The 26,052-nt window shown below is 44.0% G+C and overlaps 1 protein-coding gene across 1 annotated transcript in view; it reads left to right on the plus strand.

Moving 5' to 3' along the window:
- The window catches only part of CHMP6 (charged multivesicular body protein 6), a 474,889-nt gene extending 458,435 nt beyond the window's left edge, over positions 1-16,454 (plus strand). The window contains exon 8 of the mRNA XM_044080886.1: positions 13,795-16,454. Coding sequence (XP_043936821.1) covers positions 13,795-13,847 — 53 coding nt within the window. The 3' untranslated portion in view covers positions 13,848-16,454. The remainder of the gene's footprint in view (positions 1-13,794) is intronic.
- The last annotated feature ends 9,598 nt before the right edge of the window (positions 16,455-26,052 follow it).

Raw genomic sequence — 26,052 nt, forward strand, 5'->3', positions numbered from 1 at the left:
TCCTGTAGCAGCTGATCGGATCTTCCGCCACTGGGGCTGGCCTTGCTGCAATCTGTTTGCTTCCCCTCTAAACAACAAATGCAGAAGCTACTTTGCCCTGATTCCCCCACAAGGGGAATCACCAAGTGATGCTGTGATGCACGATTGGCCCCTGGGTCTACTGAATGCCTTCCCCCGTTTCCCCTCATCCCGAAATTCCTCCAGAAAGCTCAAAGGTTGGGAAGCAAAGTGATCCTCATTGCCCCCTTATTGGCCTCCGTCAAGTCTGGTTTCCTTTCCTATGGATTCATCTGATTCACAGCCTGTGGATCCCTGGATCATTCTCAAGGTCTGCTATCGCACCCTCAGGGACTGACTCACCCCACTCTCCACAGCCTCAAGCTCGCAGCTTGGTTCCTCCACTTCCGATGATTGCCAGGCTGCCTGATATTTCATCTCCTGTCCTTGAGATTCTTCTGACTTCACACAAACCTTCCACCAGAAAAATGTATTCTAGTAAATGGGCTAGGTTCTCTACATGGGCTAAAGATCAGTACATAAGACCCTTTCTCTTTGCCTATTCAGAATATCCTACAGTACCTGACTACTCTTCTACATGCAGGAGCCTCAGCATCGACAATTACTGTACATTTAGCGGCTATCGCAAATTTTCGTAATGGATTTGATAATTCTTCTGATGTCCTTCATGGATGCATCTGCAGTCATAACAAGTGGGTTGTCCTGTCGTCAGGCAGCCCTTCAGTCGGCCGGATTCCAAAGTCCGGGTCCGGCTTCGGCTGATGTCGCACTCCACCCGACGTCATCTCTGTTGGTCTTCGGGTATAAAGGCATCAGCCGACGCCATTTTCCTCAGTCTTTCTTGCCGCGTGGCGCCCGAAGCAGAAGCTGTTCGCAAGTGCCGGTCGGTCGGATCCAGAGATTACTTCTACCAAATACTACTTCGAAGACTTCTAAAGCTAAGTACCCCGTTGGGGACTCTTTCTTGCCTCAGCCGATGTCAGAAAAAGTTAACAATTGTTTAAACTGTGGGAAACAAATACCTCATAAAGATTTCCACTCTTACTGTCTGCCTTGTTTAGGCCCAGCCCACGACGTAGCAGCCTGTTCGGCCTGTGCTTCCTTCAACCGACGAACGCTTAGGCGTCGGTCGGAGTTCGCAGAACAGTTTTTCGGTTCTGATTTTGCATACATTATGCCGTCGGATCCTCCGACTACCCAATCTGGCAAAAAGATAAAGACCGACACTCGCGGTCCGCGGTTTCGGCCGAAACCTTGGTCAAGCAAACCGCGAGTGTCTCGGTTTCGGCCGAAACCGAGAAAACTGAACAAAGTACAGCTGAACCTATTCCTACAACTGAGGCCCCTGCTACAACTCTTGAAACGACTTCAGAAAATTTAACCACTACGGTGATTGACTTATCAGACACCATCCCCTTGGATGTTTCTACCCCAGCACGTGGTGCTGCTAGGCCTCCAGCAGCCATGTCCATTAAGGCCTTCGCCAGGGCTAAAGCTGCCAAGACTACTAAAACAGTGCCTGTTAAACCACCCCCATCCAGGCCCTCTTCTAGTTCTCAAATGCTTACCTTGGCAGAAGATTTAATTTCTTTAATTAGAGGATCTCAATCTCACCCAGACAGGGCCTCTCAGCCCCAGAGAAGAGACCTAGGGCAGAGCCCCGAGCCAGTGTCCTCTGATGATTCTGCTGATGAATCAGACATAACTGACCAGCCAGAGGCTCCCTTCTCCAATTTTGAAGATTCTGATGCTGAAGAATCCATCCCAGCTGCTTCCCCACCAGAAGAATTTTCCTTTGGGGAAACTTTGCATGCCATGCGAGAACAGTTCCAATGGCAGCAACAGGATTTTTCAGACTCCAGAAAAGACTTAGGACCTTTCTGCACCTCCCTCAGCACAGGCCCTTGGCTATACCCCTGTTCTCTCTGTGGTGGATGATGCTTTCAATGATGTTTGCTCCGCTCCAGATTCTTTACCCCCAGCCCCTACCAAACCAGACAGATTTTACAGGGTGCCAGATACTCATCACCACCTTTACAAGGCTCCACTTGCAGACCCAGAAACTATATCCCAGGGCCCCAAGGCAGTAGCGACCATAGCTAAAAACCCTATTCCTTCTGAAAGGGAAGCAAGGTCATTAGACAGATGGGGTAAAAAAGTCTACACTTCAGCTACTCTCTCAGCTAGAGCTTTAAACTGCCAGTTTCACATGATACAATACCAAGAGTTTATGCTGGATCAGTTAACTAAAAAACTAACCACTGATGAATCTCTTGATAAGAAATATGTATTAGATATGGTAAATAACATACAACAGGTTAGCAACCATTCCTTAAAATGTGGCTATGATGCACTGGAGGCTTCATTTAGATCAGCCATGACAGGCACAGTGATAAGAAGGCATGCATGGCTAAAGGAACAAGCTTTACCGGATCATGTTAAAGCTAAGTTGCTAGATGCTCCTATGGACAAGACAAGTTTGTTTGGTACATCTGCCCAGCAGGTTATGAAGAAAATGGAAGAAAAGGCAAAATCTGTTCAAACTGTTAAAGATTTCTTGCAGGTTCAACCCCAAGGTTTAGCAGGAACTGGCCTGCCAAAAATTGGTCCTTTCCTGACTCCACAAAATTTCAAAGGGGCAGGGATAGGCGTTCAAGGGGCAGATACCAAAACCGAGGAGGAGCCAACAGAGGAAGAAAGTGGCAAGGGGACAACAGAGGCACAGACACGCCACTGCCACTACATCAACACAACCACAGTGACTTAACCCTAAACCCGCCTACCAGGGAACAAATAGCAGCTCCTCTAGGCGGAAAGTTAACCTTATTTTCAAAGAACTGGCACTACATAACAAAGGACAAGTGGATTTTACAAACCATAGATCAAGGTTACCGGTTTCACTTCCACACTATTCCAGTCAAAAGAGGAATGCCAAATCTACCTCCAAATCAAAAAACAGAGGCTCTACGCCAGATAATGGAGTTAGCAAACATGAGAGCTGTGGAAAGAGTGCCAGCAGCAGAGCAAGGAAAGGGGTTCTACTCCAGACTATTCCTAGTTCCAAGAAAGGAAAAAAGTTGGAGACCACTTCTCGACCTGTCCACCTTTAAATACATACATCATTGTCCCAAAATTCAAAATGCTGACCCTACAGCAACTTCTTCCCATGCTGGGCAAGGAGTCTTGGCTGGTAACTCTAGATCTCAAGGAGGCATACCTGCACGTCCCCATTCGACCAATCTGCAGAAGATACCTCAGATTTCTTGCAGGATCAGAGCACTATCAATTCTCAGCATTGCCTTTTGGCTTATCTACTGCGCCCAGAGTATTCACAAAATGCCTGGCATCAGTAATCGCCCATTGCAGACTTCAGGGAATTCAAATTTACCCATACCTGGACGACTGCCTGCTACAAGGGGACAACAAAAGCAAGCTGACAACAGATTTACAAAGGGTCATTTACTTGCTACAAGCACTGGGATACACAGTCAATTTACAAAAATCAAGGCTAATACCATCCCAAACAAGGACTTTCTTGGGCGGAATTGGACACAGTAAAACAAATGGCATTCCTGACTACAGAAAAACAAAAGAACTCCCTCTATACTTCTTGGCACTAACAAAACTGAACAAGTTAACAGCAAGAAAAGTACTGCAGGCCTTGGGCTTCATGGCATCATGCATAATCTTGGTTCCATTTGCCAGACTACATATGAGAAAACTACAGTGGTACCTAAAGAATTTATGGTCCCAACACAGACACAGTCTAGAAACAGAAATCCCACTAATTCCATGCTTAAAACAGGAGTTCCTATGGTGGGCTCAGGCATGCCAGTCAAACCCAGGCCTACCCTTTCGCAGATGTCAAGCAAGCCAGACCATCACAACAGATGCTTCAGACCTAGGATGGGGGGCACACATGCTGGACAAATGCGTGCAAGGATTGTGGACACAGGATCAACTTCAACTGCACATCAACCTAAAAGAAATGCTGGCAGTAAAACTGGCAATCCAAAAGTTCAAACCATTTCTCAAAGAGGGCCAGTTGATGATAAGGACAGACAACACCACAGTCATGTGGTACATCAACAAACAGGGAGGCACTCATTCATACCCCCTATGCAGAATGACCTTGGAGCTGTGGACCCTGGCACTCAGCTACAACATCCAGTTACAGGCAATATTTGTACCAGGGAAGGACAATACCCTAGCAGACATATTAAGCAGAACCACCGGATGCCCACGAATGGAAGCTTCATCGGACATCTTCAAGACCATCTCAAAGAAATGGGGAATGCCACAGATAGACCTATTCGCATCACCTCTCAATCACCAGCTCAAAAATTCTGCACAAGGACATTCCACCCATTAGCATGGAAAGTGGATTCGCTCTTTCAACTGGAAAGGCCTAACAGCATATGCATTCCCGCCTCTTCCTTTGATACACAAGGTACTACTAAAAATCAAGGAAGAACGTCCAAGGATAATCCTGATAGCTCCAAACTGGCCAAGACAACACTGGTACCCACTACTGAGGAGCATGTCTCGGAACAATATGTGGACAATTCCCCTGATGCCTTTGATGTTAACGCAGAACAACTACAGCATCATACATCCAAACCTAAAACCTTACAACTGACTGCATGGAACATCACATAACAGCAGCTATTCCAGAACTTTCCCAAAGAGTTAAAGACATTATTCTGGAAGCACGCAGACCTTCAACAAGAAGGAACTATGCTGGAAAATGGAAAAGGTTTGTCATCTGGAGTACGGAAAGAGGAAAAGATGTGTCAAACATAGATATGCCTAACATTCTGGAGTATCTGGCGAACTTCTTCATTCAGGCCTGTCCTACTCCTCCATCAAGATACATGCATCAGCTATTTCAGCAGAATACAGCTTTGATACACCTGTTTTTCGCACCCTTTGCTCAGACAATTCCTCAGAGGAATCAAGAATGTAAAACCTCCAAGGAAACCACCATTACCAGCTTGGGATTTAAACTTTGTGCTAGAAAAGTTGACACTAGCACCCTTTGAACCAGCAGCAACAGCAGACCTACAACACCTATCATGGAAAACTGCTTTCCTACTGGCAATTACTTCAGCAAGGAGGGTTTCAGAACTACAGGCCTTAATGGCAGTGCAACCCTTCCTAATCTTCCACCAAGATAGAGTGTCCATGAGGACTAATCCTACATTTATGCCTAAGGTGGTATCCAGAGTGTCTTTAAACCAGGCAATCCACCTACCTACCTTCTTTCCCAACCCACAAAACAGAGGGAAAGAATACTGCATACCTTGGATGTACATAGACAGCTACGCTACTACTTGGACAGAACAAAAATAGCAGAAAGACTGACCAACTTTTGTAGCCTATGCAACAGGAAGGGAAGGAAAAGCTATTTCCAAACAGACAATCTCCAAATGGATAGGAAATTGCATACGATTCTGTTACTCCTTCCATGGAAAACCAATTCCACAGAACATAAGACCTCATTCTACAAGAGCAACAGCCACTACCACAGCCTTCTTACGAGGAGTGGCAACCAAAGACATTATTGAGGCGGCTACTTGGACCTCCGTGCATACATTTGCCAAGCATTATAATTTGCCTCTATATTCCAGATCCCGAGCAGGGTTTGCCACTGCTGTACTGCAAGGGATCCTAAACACACCATAATCTACTTTTATCCTCCTTCCCTAGTTGGCTATGGTATTCTACCCACTTGTTATGACTGCAGATGCATCCATGAAGGACATAGTACAGTTTTGTACCTACCATAAATGTAGATGTCCGAACTGGATAGCATCTGCAGTCAGGATTACCCTCCCACCATCCCCACTGTGGTACTCCTAGGGTGTTTACCCTTCTAATAGCTAGCTGTTGGGGGGGAGTCTTTTATGGTGTATTTGTTTTTGTATATGTACATACATGCTTATTGTTGTGTTTACCTCTATCTATTTGGAAACATTGGCATCTATCCAAATTTTAGCCTGCAAGAGGGCTACTGGCATCTGGGGCAAGAAACACTGAGGAAAATGGCGTCGGCTGATGCCTTTATACCCAAAGACCAACAGAGATGACGTCGGGTGGAGTGCGACATCAGCCGAAGCCGGACCCGGACTTTGGAATCCGGCCGACTGAAGGGCTGCCTGACGACAGGACAACCCACTTGTTATGACTGCAGATGCTATCCATTTCGGACATCTACATTTATGGTAGGTACAAAACTGTACTTTGTCACACCGTCTGTGCAAAACCTTCTTGAAAGGAGTAGTACATGTTAAACCTCCTATTAGCCTCCCATTGAATCCTGGGACTTGACTTTGGTACTTCAAGTCATTAACGAGCCCTCCTTTCAAACCTTGTGATTCATGTGATATAAAATTTTTATCATGGAAGACTCTGCTTTTAGTAGCACTTACCTCAACGAGAAGAGTATCTGAGTTGGAGGGCTTGAGTGGCAAGAGACCTTACTTGAACTTCCACAGGGATAGAGTGTCCCTTCATACTGACCCTTCCTTCTTGCCCAAGGTCATTTCTTTTTTTTTTCAATTAGCCAATCTATTGACCTGCCGGTTTTCTTCCCTCAGCATTCTAACAGAGGGGAGTATCTTTTGCACACCCTTGATGTTCATAGGCAGCGTCATTTTTATTTGAACAGAACTAAATCTTTCAGGAAAACGGATCAATTGTTTGTGGCCTTTGCGGGACCCAGATTGGATAAACCTGATTCCAAAGTGACTCTATCCTCCTGGCTTAGAAACGTCATTACCTTCATCTACCATCAGAATAAATTATCCTTACCTTCCAGAGTAAAGGCTCAATATGAAGTTATTCTATCTTGCCGTTCATTCTTTACTGATGGGTTCGGAGACGATCCTTCAGCTCCTAGTCGGCCAGTTGCAAAGCTCAAGGTCTTCAAGTAGCTCAAGGCCAAGTCCCTATCCCATGATGCACCTAGAGTTACCCCAGATCTAGTTTGCCGCTGCAACAGATCGGAGATTCTGCATTAGCTTGGGCCAGTAAAACTTCTTTTTCATATATTCCTTACTTGTATTGATGTTTAGGTAGTTTTAGGTAATTTTATAAAGCTCTTTTAGCTTATTGGTGTGTTTACGTATATTGTATTCCCTTCCCTTAGTGTGCTTTAAATTTCTTGTTGGCCTCTTGTTTTAGGCGTAGTTTAAAGATTTCTGATTACTAGAGTGCGTTTAGTCAGTGGCCTTTTGTCACAACTTATACAAAATAGTTGGTTAACTGTATAGTTAATTTAATATCTAGATGGTTATTTGCTGTGTGGGTGTGAATTAGCCTTAAATTTATAAAGGGCTTTGGTTTGTTAATTACTGTTAAGGATTTTTGCAGTGGACAGTAATTTTCTGTCCGATGATATTGTTTAGAGTATATTTAAACACTTAGATAAGGCTTAGTGTGTTTTTTATAGCAGCTATCCCTTTTTTCATTGTGTAGTCTGTCTTTAATATTGTGTACTTTAGACAGACTTCTTTTTCTGTCACTTTAATATTTAGATTATTATTGGTCTGTGTGACTTAGCCTGAATTTCTAAAGGGTTTTTGTTTGATAATTGCTGTTAGTTTGTTATAGTTGACAGTAATTTTCTGTCTGATATAATAATGGCTGGCCAAGATAAGCATCCCAAGTCAGGCTTTAAAAAGTGCCCTAAATGTGGCCAAAAGAGGTCTGTAACTGACAGCCATGTCAATTGTGTGTACTGTCTAGGAGCCCTGTATTTACAGAATAGCTGCTCCGTATGTCATTCCTTCTCCTCCAGAGTCCTACAGGGAAAAAAAAGGAAATTAATAGACGGAGGGTTGTTGAAACCCTCCTTCCAAGAAGCTTTGAGCGACCAAGATGGATCCAGCAAGTCCTCAAAGTCTTCTAAGACTTCTGAGACAAAGAAATCTTCGACTTCGGCTTCTGAGACAAAGAAATCTTCGACTTCGGCTTCACAGACTTCGGAACCGACAGTCTTTTCTTTTCGGAGCTGGTATCCAAAATTCCTAAGTCTGTTAGTATAATCGGTACCACCTTTGGTCCGTTCATCTCGGTCCTCTATTAGCCTTTTTGATCTGGATGTGGATCGGGTGGTGCAGAAGCTGTTATAGGCACTGGCCTTTGCAAAAATTTTATCGGCTCCAACCTAAGACTCTTACACCAGCTAAAACTGTTCCTCCTCCAAGCCATACTGGTCCTTCAGAGCCGGAGGAGTTGGACTTGTTGATTGTAGAACCCTCGGAACCTATGTATGCTCCAGTGTCTTCGGCCCCCGTCACTCTGACATCCTCATTGCTGATCAAGGACTCTAGGAGCCGACACTCCGGTCGGGTCCGGGGAGGATAGTCAGACCGGCTTGTCAGTTCCGACTCTGCCTCTCAGGGCTTCGGCTCGGATGAGCTTGGCTCTTGCCTCTGGCTCAGAGCCCACTGTCCCAGTGCCGGGGGTATCGATGGGTTCCTTGGATCCGTCTGTTCCCTCGTATTGGAACAGAGGTGCTTTCGATGCCATGAGGAGAGTTATGTCTCCTAAGACATCCTCGACCTCAAGTCTGGCTTCCTCCTCTCCTAAAGCACCTGTGTCTGCTTCTGCCTCACAGATCCTGACCAAGTGTAGAGACCCAGAGCCTCAGGAAGCCCCATTGGGTGGTCCTTGCTCTTCCGAGACCTCACCAGAAGCTCCCACTTGTTAGGTTCATAGGAAGAGAGTTTGTAAGAGGAAACATCTAGACTCCCCTCAGGAGACTGACATGTAATACTGACTTGTATGATGCAGAAGGGTCCCCACTGTCCCCCTCTGAAGATATATCATTTGCTGAGATACTTGAAATCCTTAGGCAGAGGGGTGACTGGCAGTCCAAAAACCCTACTGAGGACGAGTCAGTTCTCCTGAAGGCTTTCAGGTCTCAGCCCTCTACCTTTTGGGTGTCTCTGCCCTTTCATGAGCTTATGCAGCTGGTCTCTCAAAGGGCGTGGGAGTCTCCGGATACTATGGAGTCTGTCCCTAGGAGGCCTAATAAGTTTATATCTGCCCCCCAGGATAAATCTTTCTTGTCCAAAGGTGTGACAGTTGATGCCATGGTGATGGCAGCAGCCACCAAAAAGGAAATGTCTGAAACTTCCTCGTCTGTCCATCCTCCTAACCGAGACTCCAGGATCATGGATAGATATGGGAAGTGCATGTTTAGTTCAGCGACCTTTGCACTCCATTTGCTTAACTATTTAACCCATTTTACTAGACTACAAAGATATCTCCTTAAAGAGCTGTGAGATGCTCTTCAGGGTACAGTAGCTGCTGGAGCTTCAGACAAAGTTGCCTCCCAGCTTGCTACCCTCAACTACATAGTGAATTCGTCCATGCGTCTTATTTCATATGCAGCTGATGGAACTAATAGGGCAGCGGGTAAAGGAGTTGCTCTTAGGAGACACTCCTGGATGCGCTTGTGTTCCTTTGCGGACCCCTTCAAGTAATCCTTTGCAAATAATCCCTTTGATGACTCGTCCCTTTTCGGGCCCAAAGTTAAGGAAACTTTGACCAGCTGTGAGCAAGAGGGAAAGACTGTCTGCCGTCGGAGTCCGTTTTTCCACACCTACCAGACCCTACCCCAAGGGTCAAAAGGGAGGAAAGATGTGATTCCGTAAAGCCCATGGAGCGTTTCAGGACACACGTGGTCAACCCCCCTCCAGGGGCAGAGGAGGGGCAATAATGGAAGACGCCATCCTCGTGGCAGAGGGGGTCCGCATCTGCAAAACCAGAGTGACAGAGATCATTTCTTTGGGAAGACCTACCAGCGGTCCTGAAAGGAGGCCCGACTGTCCTGCCCTGGAGGCAGTCGGGGATCACTTATGTTTGTACCCACACGCCTGGCTCAAAATAACAAAAGACAGCTGGATACAAAGTGTCATTTCCAGAGGATACTTCATCCCATTCGCCACACCCCCTTCACTGACAAGAAAAATCCCAGACGTTACACCCAGTTACAGGGAGCAAGCAACAGTAGAGATCCAAACATTGCTAAGAAAGAGTCATCCAACCAGTCCCAGCAGACCAGACAGGATCTGGAACTTACAGATTCTTTTTAGTTCCAAAAAAGACAGGGGACTGGAGACCCATATTGGACCTCAGCAGACTGACCAAATCTGTAAAGAAAAAGTTCCGGATGGTCACACTTCAGGCGATAATTCCCTTCTTAGGGAAGGACAATTGGATGTGCTCGATAGATCTCCAGGATGTATACGCCACATAAAAATGGCCAGGCCATCCAGGGATCATCTGTGCTTCCAGCTGGAAGCCAATCATTACCAGTTTCGAGCCCTGCCCTTTGGCCTCACTACAGTCCCCAGAGTGTTCACCAAATGCATGGTAGTGGTCACGGCTCACCTGAGTCATTTAGGATTCCAGGTGATTCCGTACCTAGACGATTGGCTCCTTACCGCTACCACCAGGCATCAACTCATTCAGGCCAGGGAGTCCACTCTGTCACTCTGCAATCAGCTGGGCATTACAGTAAACTCAGAAAAAGCTGCCATGTCGCCATCGCAGCATATCGTCTTTATTGGAGCAGAACTGGAAACCACCACCATGCTAAGACTTCCAGTAGAAAGAGTTTTTCTTCTCTGTCAGCATGTCCGCATTCTAATATCCAAAAAGAAAGCACCAGCATCAGAAGTTCTGAAATTGTTAGGCATGATGGCAGCAGCAATTCTAGCCATACCACTAGGTCGGATGTGGATACTACAATGACGGCTGTTCACTCAGTGGTCTTACCAAGAGCTCCCCATGTCTCACATGATAATGATCACAAATCCCTGCAAAAAGGACCTTCAGTGGTGGTTGAACTCACTTCATTTTATGATAGGATGCCCATTTGTGCTACCCCCTCCAGTGGCCAGTGACCACGGACGCTTCCCTGATAGGGTGGGGGGGGGGGGCATTTTCAGGGAAGGACAGCCCAAGGCACATGGACCGATCAAGGGACACATCTGCATATCAATGTTCTAGAGATGAGAGCAGTACTTTTTGCATTGCAGTACTTCCAGGGTACAATTGCGATTCAGACGGGCAACATGTCAGTGGTCTGGTATTTGAACAAACAAGGAGGAACCAGATCTTACCCCCTTTGTAGCGAGGCCGTCAGAGTATGGCAGTGGGCTATTTCCACCCAGCGCTTTGTTAGCAATGCACATCCCGGGGAAATCCAACGTGATAGCAGACAAGTTGAGCAGAGCAATTTTACCCCACGAGTGGTCCCTCAAGACAGAAATGGCGGACAGGATATTCCGCAGGTGGGGCCAGCCTTGCCGCAATCTTTTTGCCAGTCACATGAATTCCAAATGCAGAAGCTACTTCGCCTTGATTCCCCTGCTGGGAGAAGCCCCAAGGGATGCACTCATTCATGATTGGCCCCTGGGTCTCCTCTATGCATTCCCACCAATCCCGTTGATACCCAAGGTATTACAGAAAGCCAAAGTCCTGGGAAGGACCATCATTCTAATAGCTCCCTATTGGCCTCGTCAGATTTGGTTCCCCTTCCTTCGACTTCATCTTTTGGAGGACCCCTGGATTCTGGACCCAGTTCCAGACCTTCTGACGCACTCGGGAGAACTTCATCCCTCTCTGCAGTCCCTGAAGTTGACAGCTTGGCTGCTCCAATTCCCATCATAACCAGGTTCCATAACATTTCCAACGAGATGAAGCAAATTCTCCTTTCCTGTCATAAATCCTCTGTGAGGAAGCTGTACCGCAGCAAATGAAAAAAAAAAATTCTGTAAGGGAATTAAAACAATATCGATCCTTGCCAAGCCCCTATGGCCTCTATTCTAGAATTCTTAACCATGATATTCAGTAAAGGAGCTGCAGCAGCAACAGTCCGTGTTCAACTTCTGCCATTTCTAACCTTCATCTGGGATTTGAAGGATTGAATATTATGTCACACAAATTATCCAAAGCCTTTCTCTAAGGGACCTTTCATATTAGACCACCTGTGAAATCTCCCTATTCTCCATGGAATCTAGATTTTATGCTTTCCCACATAATTCTTCTGCCATTTGAACCAGCTTCCTCATGTGACCTCAAATTTTTGGAGTCTCACTTCGAACAAAACCCTTCTTTCCAGAGTTTGCACTGAAACTAATCTCAACCAAATTATTGATTTGCCAGTTTTCTTCCCCAACTATTCAAACAATTTAAAGTCCATGCTGCACAAACTCGATGTTCACAGACAGCTCAGATTTTATTTGGATAGAACAAAATATTTCAGGAAGTCAGACCAGCTTTTTGTTTCATTTTCATACTCCAGGAAGGGTAGGCCAGTGGCTAAAACAATTCTGTCTAAATGGTTATCTGATTGTATCACATTTGCTTATTCAGCTGCCAATATGCCCTTACAGCATGAAATTAAGGCTCACTCAACCAGAGCTGTTTCTACATCCTCTGCCTTTTCTGCCAGATTTCCTATTGATAACATTTGCTCAGCAGCCACTTGGTCAAAGACTCATACCTTTATCACTTATTACAAAGTTGACAGGGCCTCCTTTGGATCCACGGTCCTGAGAAATATACTCCCGTGAGCCACCCGAGGTTGATGGTGCTTGGGACGCTACCCATCAGTAAAGAATGAACGGTGAGATGGAACAATTTCACATAAAGAAGTTATGTACTTACCATAATGTTCCATGTGAGTTGTTCATCTCACCTTCATTCTTGCGTCCCTCCCTCCTACCTCCTCCTGGGCTTTAAGATGACCGAGATGCTGGATCCTCCTGGTTGCTCAAGCCTTCTATACCTTTCTCTTGGGAGTGTAAGAATGACATATGGTATTATTATACGCAGAAAACAAGATCTGAGGTAACTCTAGGTGCATCATGGGAATGGGACTTGGCCTTGAGCTTTGCAATTGGCCGACTCGGAGCCGAGGGATCGGCTCCAAACCCATCGGTAAAGAATGAAGGCAAGATGAACAACTCGCGTGGAACGTTATGGTAAGTACATAACTTCTTTTTCTAGTAGATCGATGGCTACTTCTGTGGCTTTTCATTCCAGAGTCTCTGTAGATATCATCTGCGCAGCAGCCACTTGGGCAAGACCTCATACTTTTATCACTCATTACAAATTGGATTTGGCCTCCAGGGGATAAGCATCTCTTCATGCTGTGGTGCTCAGGAATATCCTTCCTTAGGGCCACCCAGGACTCAAGTAGCTGGGGACTCGGTCCTATCAGTAAGGAATGAATAAAGATTTACAGCATCAGATAAAGAAGTTATGTCTTACCATAATGTCTTACCATAATGTTCCATCTGTGTTGTAGATCTTTTATTTATTCATTACTTCTTGCTCTCCTTCCCCCTGCCTGGACTCCTGGTGGACTTTAGGAGCTCCTGGTTAAGGTATGTGCTCAGACAGAGCCTCCTACTGTCTCTTACTATATCTATAATATAGGGGCAGGCAAACTTGATCTGAAGAGTCTGAGAGGGGCATTATGGGTAGGTCTTAGCTGAGAGTTTTTGATTGGCGCGAGCTTGGAAACGGCCGTGTTGGTTCCGAGGACGGAACTGAAGTCCTATCAGTAATGAATGAATATAGATCTACAACACAGATGGAACGTTATGGTAAGACATAACTTTTTTTTTTTTTTTTTGAAGTGAGTGCAGTCAACTTATAACATTTTATGCATTTTGTGTGTAGTACAGACATGTCTTAATTTGGATCACTTTAGTTTCAGGCTTTGTAGCTAATGTTCTTGTTTGTTTCTAGAGGAGAAGAAACCCATCAAAACCAAGCCAAAGCAAGAAATGGTGGCAGCTTGACCCAGTTAATGCAAAAGATCTCCATTTTCTTGGACTGGAAAATATCAAGTGTTTTTTCTACAAGAGTGGTCAACTGAGACTTCAACTTTTTTTCCCCATTTTACTCTTATTGTATTACACGAGGACTTTAACAAACCACCTTTCAGGCACCCACTGATTTCTTTTCTCTTAACATTTTATACCATGGACATGTATTCTTAAACGCGTACATTTTTATTTCTGGAGCCAGAAATGTTACTTAAATCAGAGGGGCATAATTGGTCCTAGAAAGTGAAGTTTTTGACATCTGGTGGTCCCTGTACTGTTTTATTTCATTTGAACTTTTGCACTGACGCTCCATATTTTTAGAGCTGGATAAGTTTTGTAAGGTCTTGTTTTGTGATCACATGACATTACTGTAATTGCTGTCAAGACGGTTTAGTGCAAGATTGAAGAAACAAGCAATCAGGGAAGCTTCTGATTAATGAAGGGTCGTCACAACCATGTATTGCCTACTCGTAAAACAATGCTCAGAACAGAGGAGCCTACAGTTTGCTTCATTTTGATGAAAATAAGCCCCTGTAGAATTCCATTTAGACATTAAGCATGCATTTTAATGTAGATTATCTGTCTTTACTGTCATGTATCATTTTTTTGTGTACATTTCTTTAATTAAATGTGTTTTTTGAATACTGCAAATGTCTAGTGTTAACCTAGATCTCACTGGATGAGGTCTAATACTTATACACTGTGCTCTCTGTGTTACCCCAAACCTCCCTTTCCTACTCTTTCTACACATGCCGTAGTGTTGCACATTATGTACGACATGTATACTTTTCCACAGACCATAAGCAGAGTGAAGTTATGTGTATAAGTGGTTGCTCTTCCTTTCAAAGCATCTGCATGGTATCTGGCACTTTCTTGAAAGATAAATGTTCAATAAAAATGCTGGTGGGTTGACAGTGGTGAAAGAAAGCCTATGAAAAGTTAGTAACCATGGCTGATCTTGTAGAAGTTGAAATGACTAACTGTAAAAACATAGTATTTTGTCAAGCGGTAAACTGTGAGATGGAGGCTTACTGGTGCTTATTGCGTTTCATGGCAGTGACTAAGGTTTGGGAGTTATCCAGAGTTATCACCCTGGGAACAGAAGACATGCCTGAAGGACAACTGTACTGAATTAGAATGGGATTTGGGTGTGCTGCGTATTGGCTTTTAGTCCCCAGAGCACAGCAAAAAGATTCCAGTCTCACTTTTAGCTTTTCCTGTGTGTATTGGGGCTCATTTGTGCTGTGTTATATTCCATGCCTGGTCTTTGTACTGAAAATCTGTCATACAGTGGCTTACTGTGCAATTTCCATGCTTTGGTAGCAGGGTTAGCTGGCCCACTTTTAAGTAGTCATATAACACTGTGTATTGGGCTGTTGGACAGAAGTCATCTGGAGTTTTGTTTTTCTACTTAGTCCACATTTTCCTTCGTAATCTGTATTTGCACAGTCTGATAGCAGGTAATTTTTTTGTCTAGTTTTGCCTCTGCCACTTTTGCAAGGATTTTGTTGCAGGTATCTTAAGGCCCTTTTAGCTAAATCCCTTTTTCACTGTTTATAGCAGTCTCTTACCTGTGAGAAACATATAGGTCTGTGCTGTACATCCCACAGTCCTTCCTTCAACTGTGTGCAAGTTAAAATCTTATAGCATATTCTCATTGGACTTTTTTATTGCCTTGTCTGTGTTATTTCTGTCCTTTATGGCTATAACCTTACAGACTAGAAGCGGAGCTTGAGGTGACGTTTCTCCCAAAGGGCAAATGTGGTAACTCTTGTTTTGCAGCAGCATTTCCTTGCTCATCCCAGTTGTCCTAATTACTATTTTTATAGCACTGTGCTACCCTGAGAACAGAATTGTAAAATAAATCAGAGTACTCCTCAGTACGTTTTGAGCATTTTGCATTTTTTTGTGTAAGATTTTCTTTTCTGTGTTAAAGATCGCACACTTAAGTAGCAACTTGTAAACTGCAATGCCTTTCACTCAGTGTGCATCCTTCTTTAACAGTTTTTATTTTTTCCTAAAACAGAAATATTAGATCAAGGAATAATCTCTCTGCATTTTGTTTTATTAGATGTATATTGTAAACTGAAATAAGTAAGCTGTAACAACTTGGGGCATGCAAGATCTGTTTACCATACAACCTAGTATTTATTAGTACAGTTAAGCACTGGCAATTTTTTTGTGCATTTATTTTTTGGGGAACCCTTATTTTAGGCTTGATGAAAATATTTTAAATGCACCCTTTAGTAGCCAGTCATATTGTTTGGTTTTCTGAACCATTTTTTGAGAAATACCTAGCATTTTAAAGTCCATAATTTTAACTTTGATACAGTAAGGTATCTTTTTTTAATTGCCTTATGTACTCTTCTTTGTGAAGTCACTACCCTCCTGTTCTGTGTTTTAGTTTGTCACCTTTTAGTTAGAGTATTAGGTTAAGTGAACAGATGTTGAATACTGTGCAGCAGTACAGTTTACATATGATATAAAATCCTGCTCACTTAATTATGTTCCCATTTTTCCCCAAACAATTATCCAAATGTGTAAATTCTGAAATAATTCAATAAAATGGTTTTAATTTTTTATCCTTTTCTTTGTGTTTATAAATGTATCTCTCCCGAAAGCATGTAGTTTGTAACGGTCAGTTTTGATGCATCTTGTTTTAAACTGAGTTAAGCTCAGTGATGTTTTGCAAAAGCAGATTAGCATTTTGACTAATGTAATTCATTATAGTGCCTCTATACAGCATTGCCAAAAATGTGACATGGAGAGGAAAAAAATGTGTACCGTTTATTAAAAAAGGCTTTCCTCAGGTCATTTAATTCTCTGGCTTAGGGGTATACTGAGCCTTTGGTGCCTTTGTTGCAGCAGTTGTAAAGTTTGGTGGTGTAACCGCTGCGTGAGATGACAGATTCTTAGTCATCTGCTGTTCAAAAGCTAGTCATAGTTAGTGTTCAGTAACCACTGTGGCATGTCAGATTTTGTTTTTGCAGATGGAAGTATTTCTGATGGAGTTTAGAATTGTTTTCTCTTGAGATTAAACTTTTGATTTACTATTTTGGGGGTATGAAATGCAGCAAAGGTGGAGTTACTTTGCTTAAAATACACCTCTTGTGTAGTATTTCATTATCTTGTTGAAGAAAGGAGAAGATACTTCCTCTAACTCAAGACTAAATGGTTTAAGTATTTGTGCTTATTTTAATAATGATCATTGATGTAAAAATTCTTAAATTGCATGGAAAAATAGCATAAGGTGTGGGTATGAATCCCTAGCCATAAATGTTTCCTTCATTGTGTCCATCCCTAGAAACGTGGTTATTTTAGAAAGCAGTCATTAGGAGGGCCCGAGTATAGAAGAGAATACATCACATGCTCCTCTTTTTTTTGCCATCACCCATGATTGTCCGACCTTCTTCAGGACCACATTCTATTAACCAACTCATTCTTCCAGCACATGAGGGCTAGCCATGTAGGTTATATACTTTGCTTAGCTTAAATGTGAGAGTTGAGCACTGGGAGTAGTAGTCGCCCTCAGGGGCTGGGTATGCTATGGTCATACTCCATGTGGGTGTAAATAACCTTAAACATACTTCCCTAGACTATATGAAGAGAGACATCATGGAGCTCTCAGAATGATTGTCCCAGGAAGGTATGACCCTAGCATTGAGCAGCATTTTACTTTCTCCAAGGATGATGCCACAATACGAACAAAAGGTGACTGACTTTAGTAACTGGCTTAGCGTCTGGTGTCATACTAAGGGGGTGCAATATTTGTCAGCATGGAGGGAAGATGGCCAGGGATGGTTTGTACCTTTCCCTTCTAGGTTTTTGAATATTGGCTAAAATGTTGTCCTCCCCCATAGTGCCTTTTTTTAGGCAATGTCAAACTGCAAGTACTTCCAACATAGCAAATAAAAAACAAGAAAATCTAAAGGTGCTACTGCTAAATGCTAGGAGTCTTGACAAAAAACTCCACCCCCTAGAAGCTCTCTTCATCCTAAAGAATGCTGATGTCTGTAAGGTCACTGAGACGCAGTTTAAAGCTGCTGAGAGCACACCAACAGTGCAAGGTTATAATACCTTCTACACATTTAGACCAGCTACTGCACAGACAGGGACCAAAGGTGTCTCGATTTACATAAATAAGTATACCTCATGGCTGGGTCAAACAAGACAGTCCACTTGAGCTTCTCCACATTCAAATCGCCATAGGCAAAATCCCATACCACTTTCCTGCAAGCTTTAGGTCCCCTCTTTGACCCTAGAAACCCATAGGATGTATTCAAACTTATTAGAAACACTCACCATCCAACCCAGTATCGTATTCATGGGCAACTTTACCCCATTTTTAACTGGAAATCATATATGACACCAAATGTACAGGCTCATAGATTCCTGAATTTTGTAAATACACACTCCCTGAGTCAGATTGTCAATACACCAACCAGGGGTGCAACCATAAAGGATCTGGTCCTCACTAATATGGAAGAGTGCTGCACACCACCTAGTTTAATGTCTTCTCTGGTAAGGTCAGACCACAAAATGGTCTCATTTGAAGTAAAAATAAAACTTGGAACCCAAGCTTAACCCTAGAATATTCAGGGACTACTCCAAGCCTACCTTCCTATTAAGTGATAACCTGGCAAAATTTCAAGCCCCCGTATATTCTTGAGAACACTGCTGCCTATGTGGAACCATTCACAGAAACCCTATACAGGCATGTTAATAGCTGCATAGAGGCAACTGTACCCAACAGGAAGAAGTACAGAACTAACTTAAAAAACAAGCTACCCTGGTTTAATCACATCATCAATAGGCCTCATATCAGAAGGAAGAAATTCAAGGCAAAAATTTAGGAAGTGCTGCACCCAATAGGATAAAAGCACTGTCATCAAACTAAACAAACCACTCCGAGGGCAAAGTCTACCAAAGTCAAATTTGAGGCTTCCCAGGCCAAAGACAACTACAAGTCATTCTTTAGCTATGTCTACAACCTCAAAGGCAGTACACAGAGTTTATTGTTAATGGAGCCACCTATACTGAGCCAGAAGATGTAGCAAAACTACTGGCCAACAAATTCAGCTCCAACTTTACCCCTCTCTCCCCCTCAACCAACCATCAGATGCAACTCCCACTGTTATCACTAGGGAAACAGGTCCTTAATACTCTTTCAGAGGTCAAGAACACTGAATCAGTGGGCCCAGACAATATACCAGGAAGCCTTCTAAATAACATGAGACATGACCTTTCGGGCCATCTGGAGTTGCTATTTAACTGCAACCTCCAAACCGGCTTCATGCCTCATGAATGGAGAACATCAACAGTCATCCCTCTGCACAAAGGTGGGCTATCTACAGATTTGGAAAACTAAAGACCCATAAGTCTCTCGTGCAAAGCCATGGAAATGATCCATAGCAACATAGGAAACCTCCAGACACTGGACACAACTCAATTTGGTTTTGTCAAGTGCAGGATGTTCATCGTGTTTCACTGTTGCAGTCATTACACTTGGGTTGTCCTGCTGGCAAGCTCCCCGCAGTCGGCCTGAATTCCAAAGTCCTGGTCCGGCGTCGGTTGCTGTCGCCTCTTCCCTGACGTCAGTGCGCCAGGGGTATAAAAGATGCAGCCGACACCATTTTCTTCAGTCTTTCTTGCCACGCGGTGCCTGAAGCAAAAACAGTTCGCAAGTGCTGGTCAGCCGACTCCTGAGATTTTCGAAATCGAATTTCAGATCCAAAGTCTTCATTAAAGCTAAGTACCCCGTTGGGGAAACTTTTTTCTTGCTCCAGACCGATGTCAGAAAAAGTTAACAATTGTATTTCTTGTGGGAAGCAAATGCCTCATAAGGATTTTCATTCTTACTGTATTCCTTGCCTAGGCCCTGACCACGACATTGCTAGCTGTCGGTTTTGTGCTAGATTTAACCAACGCGCACTATTAAGCATCGGTACGATTTTGCATTTCATTACTTTGGCTGAAGATTTAATTATATAATGCAGTCGGAACAGCCGACAACCGGAGTTTATAAAAAACGCAAAGACAAGGAAAAGGACAGGCATCCGAGGTCCAAAACAGACGAGGCCTCCGCTAGATCAGTCGCCGGTTCTCAGTGAGGCGCTTTCGCAGCCCCTGACACCCGCTACCTCAGAGGCACAGGCCACTTCCGACTCCCACATGGAGCCAACTAGGCCTCTGGATACTCAAGGTATTGGACACTTGGAAACTATTCCCTCAGATGGGTCCGGAGCCGCTGAGCAGGCATCGGCTTCTGAGGGTGTTTTCAGACCTACAGAGTTATATGTCAAGCCAACCTCAGCTTCAAAGGCAAAGACTAAAACAGCTTTAAAGACAAAGAAACAAGTACAGCATTCTCCTGGACAGACTTTCATGCCTAAGAAACAGATGCTTAAAATGGCCGAGGACCTAATTACTTTGATCAGGGGTTCCCATCCCCCTCCTGATAAGAGGCCTAAGCAAGAGACAGAATATGACTCTTCAGATCAGGTTTCCATTTCCTCTGACTCCTCTTCTGAACAGGAATACTCTCTTCCTCCCTATGAGGATTCTGATGCTGAAGAATCTATTCCTTCAGCCTCTCCTCCTGAGGATTATTCTTTTGGGGAAACCCTACATACCGTGAGGGAGCGTTTTCATTGGGAGAGCCAAGATTATTCAGAATCTAAGAAAAGGCTCAGAGACTTTCTTTTACTACCTCGGCACAGACCTCTTGCTATTCCATCTGTTCTAGACATTGTAGATGTATTTTCAGAGTCCGGCCTGTCTCCTGACTCTCTACCACCTGCACCTGTTAAGCCAGACAGATACTACAGGGTTCCAGATTCTCATAAATTTGTATATAAAAACCCTGCTGCTGACCCAGAAACTATTTCTCAGGGTCCCAAAGGGGTCAAGGCTTCCACTGCAAAAAACCCTGTCCCCTCTGATAGGGATTCTAGGGCTCTGGACAGATGGAAGAAAAAGGTTTACACTTCTGCTACCTTGGCAGTAAGGGCTTTAAATTGTCAGTTTCATATGCTTAAATATCAGCAATACTTAATGTCACTACTTAAACAGAAAATGTTGACAAATTCTGAATGTTCTGAAAACAAGGAAATGCAGGATTTATTGCATGCAGCTGAACAAGTGGGAAAGCATACTTTGCAATGTGGTTTTGATTCACTGGAGGCCTCTTGCAGGGCTGCAGTTGCGGGTTCTGTCATTAGAAGCCATGCTTGGTTAAAGGAACAGAATCTGCCTGATCATGTTAAAGCAAAATTATTGGATGCATGATGCTTTGTTTGGTGTTAAGGCAGAAGTGTTAAAGAAAATGGTGGATAAAGCAAAATCTATGCAGACAGTTAAGGATTTCTTACAGGTACAGCCACCCAGATTTAGCAGGAACTGGCCATCTAAGAATTGGTCCTTTCCAGTGTCAGACAGGCCACAAAGAGGCAGATAGAGATGCCCTAGAGGCAGATCCCAGCCCCAAGGCTCATACAGACCTAAACAATGGGGTGCTTCTACCTCCAAAAGTGGAGAAGACAAATCGCAACCATATAGGATACAGTCCCAGTGACTTTCCTCTGCTAGTGCCAAGCACTTATCTTTTAGTAGCACCCTTAGGGGGAAAACTAGCACTTTTTTTACAAAATTGGCACATGATCACCCAGGACAAGTGGGTCTTGAATATAGTGTCTCAGGGCTACAGGTTTCACTTTCACACCCTTCCAAAGACGAAAGGTATGCTAGACCTGCCACACAATCAATGGGCAAGAGGCACAAAAGCAAGTTTCATCCCTCATGGACATGAGGGGCTATTCAGCGAGTACCACAGCAAGAGCAGGGACAAGGATTTTACTCAAGACTTTTCCTGGTACCCAGAAAGGACAAAGCCTGGAGACCAATACTGGACCTGTCTATTCTAAACACTTTTCTGGACGTTCCAAAATTCTAAATGTTGACTCTGCAGCACCTTCTACCCATGCTGGGCAAGAAGGCCTGGCTTGTAACTTTGGACCTCAGAGGCCTACCTGCATGTCCCAATCAGACAATCTTGCAGAAGATACCTCAGATTCATAGCTGGCTCAATGCACTACTAATTCTCTGCACTGCCCTTTGGCTTATCTACTGCGCCCAGGGTCTTCACAAAATGCCTGGCACCAGTAATTGCATTTTGCAGACAAAGAGGAATCCAAATATATCCTTACTTGGACGACTGCCTTATTCAAGCAGAGAACAAGGACATTCTACTGAAGCATCTGACGTTTGTAAAAAGATTATTAATTTGCCTAGGGTACACAGTAAACGAAAATAAATCAAAACTGGTACCCTCTCAAGAGATAATATTCCTGGGTGCAAGCTTAAATACAACTGCCCAGATAGCTTATCTCACGCCAGACAAACAAAGGCAACTGACTTCTTACTTCGAAATGTTGGCAACAAAGACCCAGTTATCTGCAAGAAAAATTCTGCAGACTTTGGGCTTCATGGCATCCTGCATTCTGCTAATTCCATATGCAAGACTGCATATGAGGAAACTACAATGGTATCTAAAAAGTGTTTGGACTCAGCCTGGAAACATAAATTACCCTCATTCCCTGCCTGCAACAGGAGTTTCGATGGTGGGCGCATGCCTGTCACCACAACAAGGGACAGCCTTTCACTTTACCCAAAGCCAGGCAGACACTAACAACAGATGCATCAGATTATGCCTGGGGGGCACACATGGCAGGAAAATGTATTCAGGGCACATGGCCCGCAAGCCAAATGCATCTTCATATTAATCAAAAAGAGATGCTAGCTGTACAGAATGCCCTAACAGCCTTCAAGGACCTACTTCATCCAGGACAACTGCTGATAAAGACGGACAATACTACAGTCATGTGGTACATAAACAAGCAGGGAGGCACACATTCCTACCCCCCTCTGTAGACAAGCCATGACTTTGTGGAACACAGCATTGACTTATCAAGTACACCTGCAAGCACAATTACTGCCAGGAAAGATGAACACACTGGCAGACTAACTAAGCAGAAACCTCATGGATCCTCACGAGTGGAAACTAGATCCACAAATCTTCAGCATGATAACAAGGAAATTGGGATGCCCAGACATAGATCTATTTGCTTCCCCTCACAACTGTCATCTACAGAGATTCTGCACAAGGACTTATCACAAACAAGCATGGAAAGTGGATGCTCCATCATTCAGCTGGAAAACCCTTACAGTATATGCCTTTCCTCCCCAAGGTACTCATAAAGGTCAGACGAGAAGCCAAAAATGATACTGATTGCCCCAGACTGAACACGCTAGCACTGGTACCCAATCCTAAAGAACATGTCTCAAGGCCAAGCCTGGACATTACCTCAAATTCCTCATTTACTGACCCAACAAAACAATCAGATCCTGCACAGCCAACTCAGAGCCCTAAATCTGGCTGCATGGCAGATAATGTAACCATTCAGAACACACCTCTCTCTAAAGCAGTTATGGATGTTATTTTGGAGGCCAGGAGGCCCAGCACCAGAAAATCTTATGCAGAAAAATGGAAGAGATTCTGTGCTTGGAACCAGGCACAAGGAATTGACACAGTTGTACCAAATATTCCTCAGATTTTACAATACCTAACTGAGATGCTGGACAAAGGCTTATCCTTCTCATCAATTAAGATCCATGCCTCTGCCATTTCAGCTCATTACAATACGGAACCGCCTATTTTTTCACATCCACTGCTAAGGCAGTACCTCAGAGGGGCCAAAAACATAAGACCTCCAAGGAGAGCGCCAGTACCTGCATGGGACCTTAATTTTGTCTTGGAAAAGCTCACACTGCCTCCTTTTGAGCCAGCCAATACAGCTGAGATAAAATACTTATCATGGAAAACAGCTCTGCTTCTAGCAATTACTTCAGCAAGAAGAGTCTCTCAGAGTTACAGGCACTAATGGCTGTGGAACCTTTTATTATTTTCCATCTGAACAGGGTCTCTTTAAGGACGAACCCAACATTTATGCTTAAGGTAGTGTCCAGTGTGGCCCTTAACCAAACCATTCATTTGCCTACCTTCTATCCAAACCCACAGAATAAGGGAGAGAGACTTATGCATTCTTTGGACATACACAGACAGCTACGCTTTTACTTGGACAAAACTAAAACTTTCAGAAAAACTGAGCAACTCTTAGTGTCATATGCTGCAGGATCACAAAGAAAAGCTATTTCAAAGCAGAATATTTCAAAATGGATAGGCCACTGTATTCGTTTCTGCTGTACACAACATGGCAAATCAGTGCATAAGGGCATTAGGCCACATTCTACCAGAGCAGCAGCCACTTCAGCAGCCTTCCTCAGAGGAGTACCAACCAAGTACATTTTGGAGGCTGCCACTTGGACTTCAGTGCACACTTTTACAAAGCACTACCACTTACCTCTTTACTCTAAATCCAGAGCAGGCTTTGCCACTGCAGTTCTGCAGGGCCTCATAGCCACTCCTAATTCTCTTTAGGCCCAGCCACCCAACCTCAGCTTTGGGATTCAACCCAAGTGTAATGACTGCAACAGTGAAACACGATGAACATAGTACAGTTGTGTACCTACCATAAATTTAGATGTTAGTGTATTCACTGTTGCAGTCCAGGTTACCCTCCCACCATCCCCCTTTCATTGCTGGGACTTATCTGTACTTCTCTATTCTATACAACTTATGTGGTGTATTTGCTCGTAGATAAAGGTAATGTTTTTGTTACTGCATGCATTTTTTGGGCAGAATTTTTAGCCTACCCTTTTGGGGGCACCTGACATCTGGGGCAAGAAAAACTGAAGAAAATGGCGTCGGCTGCATATTTTATACCCCTGGCGCACTGACGTAAGGGAAGAGGTGACAGCAACCGACGCCGGACCAGGACTTTGGAATTCAGGCCGACTGCGGGTAGCCTGCCAGCAGGATAACCCAAGTGTAATGACTGCAACAGTGAATACACTCTAACATCTACATTTATGGTAGGTACACAACTGTACCTTATGCCTACTCAACCCGGTGGACGTTGAAAAGTTTACCAAAGCAATGAATGAAGTCAAAATAGTTCACACTGTCTTTCTTGACCTGGCCAAAGCATCTGACACTGTACCCTACTCTGGTATTGTTGACAAACTCAAGAGGTTAGGCACAAACCCTTATTTCACCCAACAGATAGCCATTTAGTTCACAGACAGGACCTAGGAAGTTAGAATTGGAGAGACGGTCATTGCAAAGATGCCAGTCACAAGTGGAGTCCCTCGGGGATTGATCCCAGGACTGCTGCCTTTTGGAATTTACTTCTCTGAAGTCAAGGCAAATGTCAGTTGCCTCTGGCTGACTAAATTTGCAGATGATTGTAACTTGGGAGCTGTCATTGAATCCTCCACTGAAAAAAAATATCTCCAGGAAGGGCTTACACAGACAACTGGTGTTAGAGCCATGGACTTGAACTAAATGCCAAGAGATGCATAATACAATCCTTCAGAAAGTCACCCACCCCAGATAACGATTATACTGACAGCACACCCCAAGAGTTGACCCAGTAGTCAGGGACTTGGGGACACACAGGCAGTAATGTCACTTTTGACCATCGCGTGTCTACATTAGTTCTATTCTATGTTGTGCAACTTAAAAACAAAGGTATGGCATCTAGGTCCAAGGAAGTCATTGTTCCACTGTATTCAGCATTCATCAGACTGGTCATTGAGTACAGTGCCTCCTTTGGTATGTACCTAGCCAGACATATCCAACAACTGGAACACCCTGCACCCTGGGAGTTTCCTCACTAAAAGAATACAGGGTGTAAGTAACATGTCATGTGCAGACTGCCTTAAGGCACCATCCCAGTATTCTGGATCCTTCAGGCTGTTGAGGAGAGATGTATGCTTGGCATATAAGGTCTTGTCAGACTGCACTTTGATGGACCTCCTGCATATCCAAAAAAACATACAGCACCAGAATTACCCATTCTAAAGACTTAAACCTTGCCTGTGATATAAATAGGACCTGCTGGAGAGACAAGTATGTATCCCAGAAAGTACCTCTTCTCTGGAAAAGCTCCCTGTCTATGTGAGGCAGAGTTCCTCACTAACCCAATTCAAGTGTAACTTGGACAATTGGATGGGGAACAGAAAATTCATCCTTGGTTTGGCACCTGCCTCTCTAATGGAC

Source organism: Protopterus annectens, chromosome 8.part0, assembly GCF_019279795.1.
Source record: "Protopterus annectens isolate FY-2018-M chromosome 8.part0, PAN1.0, whole genome shotgun sequence".
NCBI lineage: Eukaryota > Metazoa > Chordata > Ceratodontiformes > Protopteridae > Protopterus > Protopterus annectens.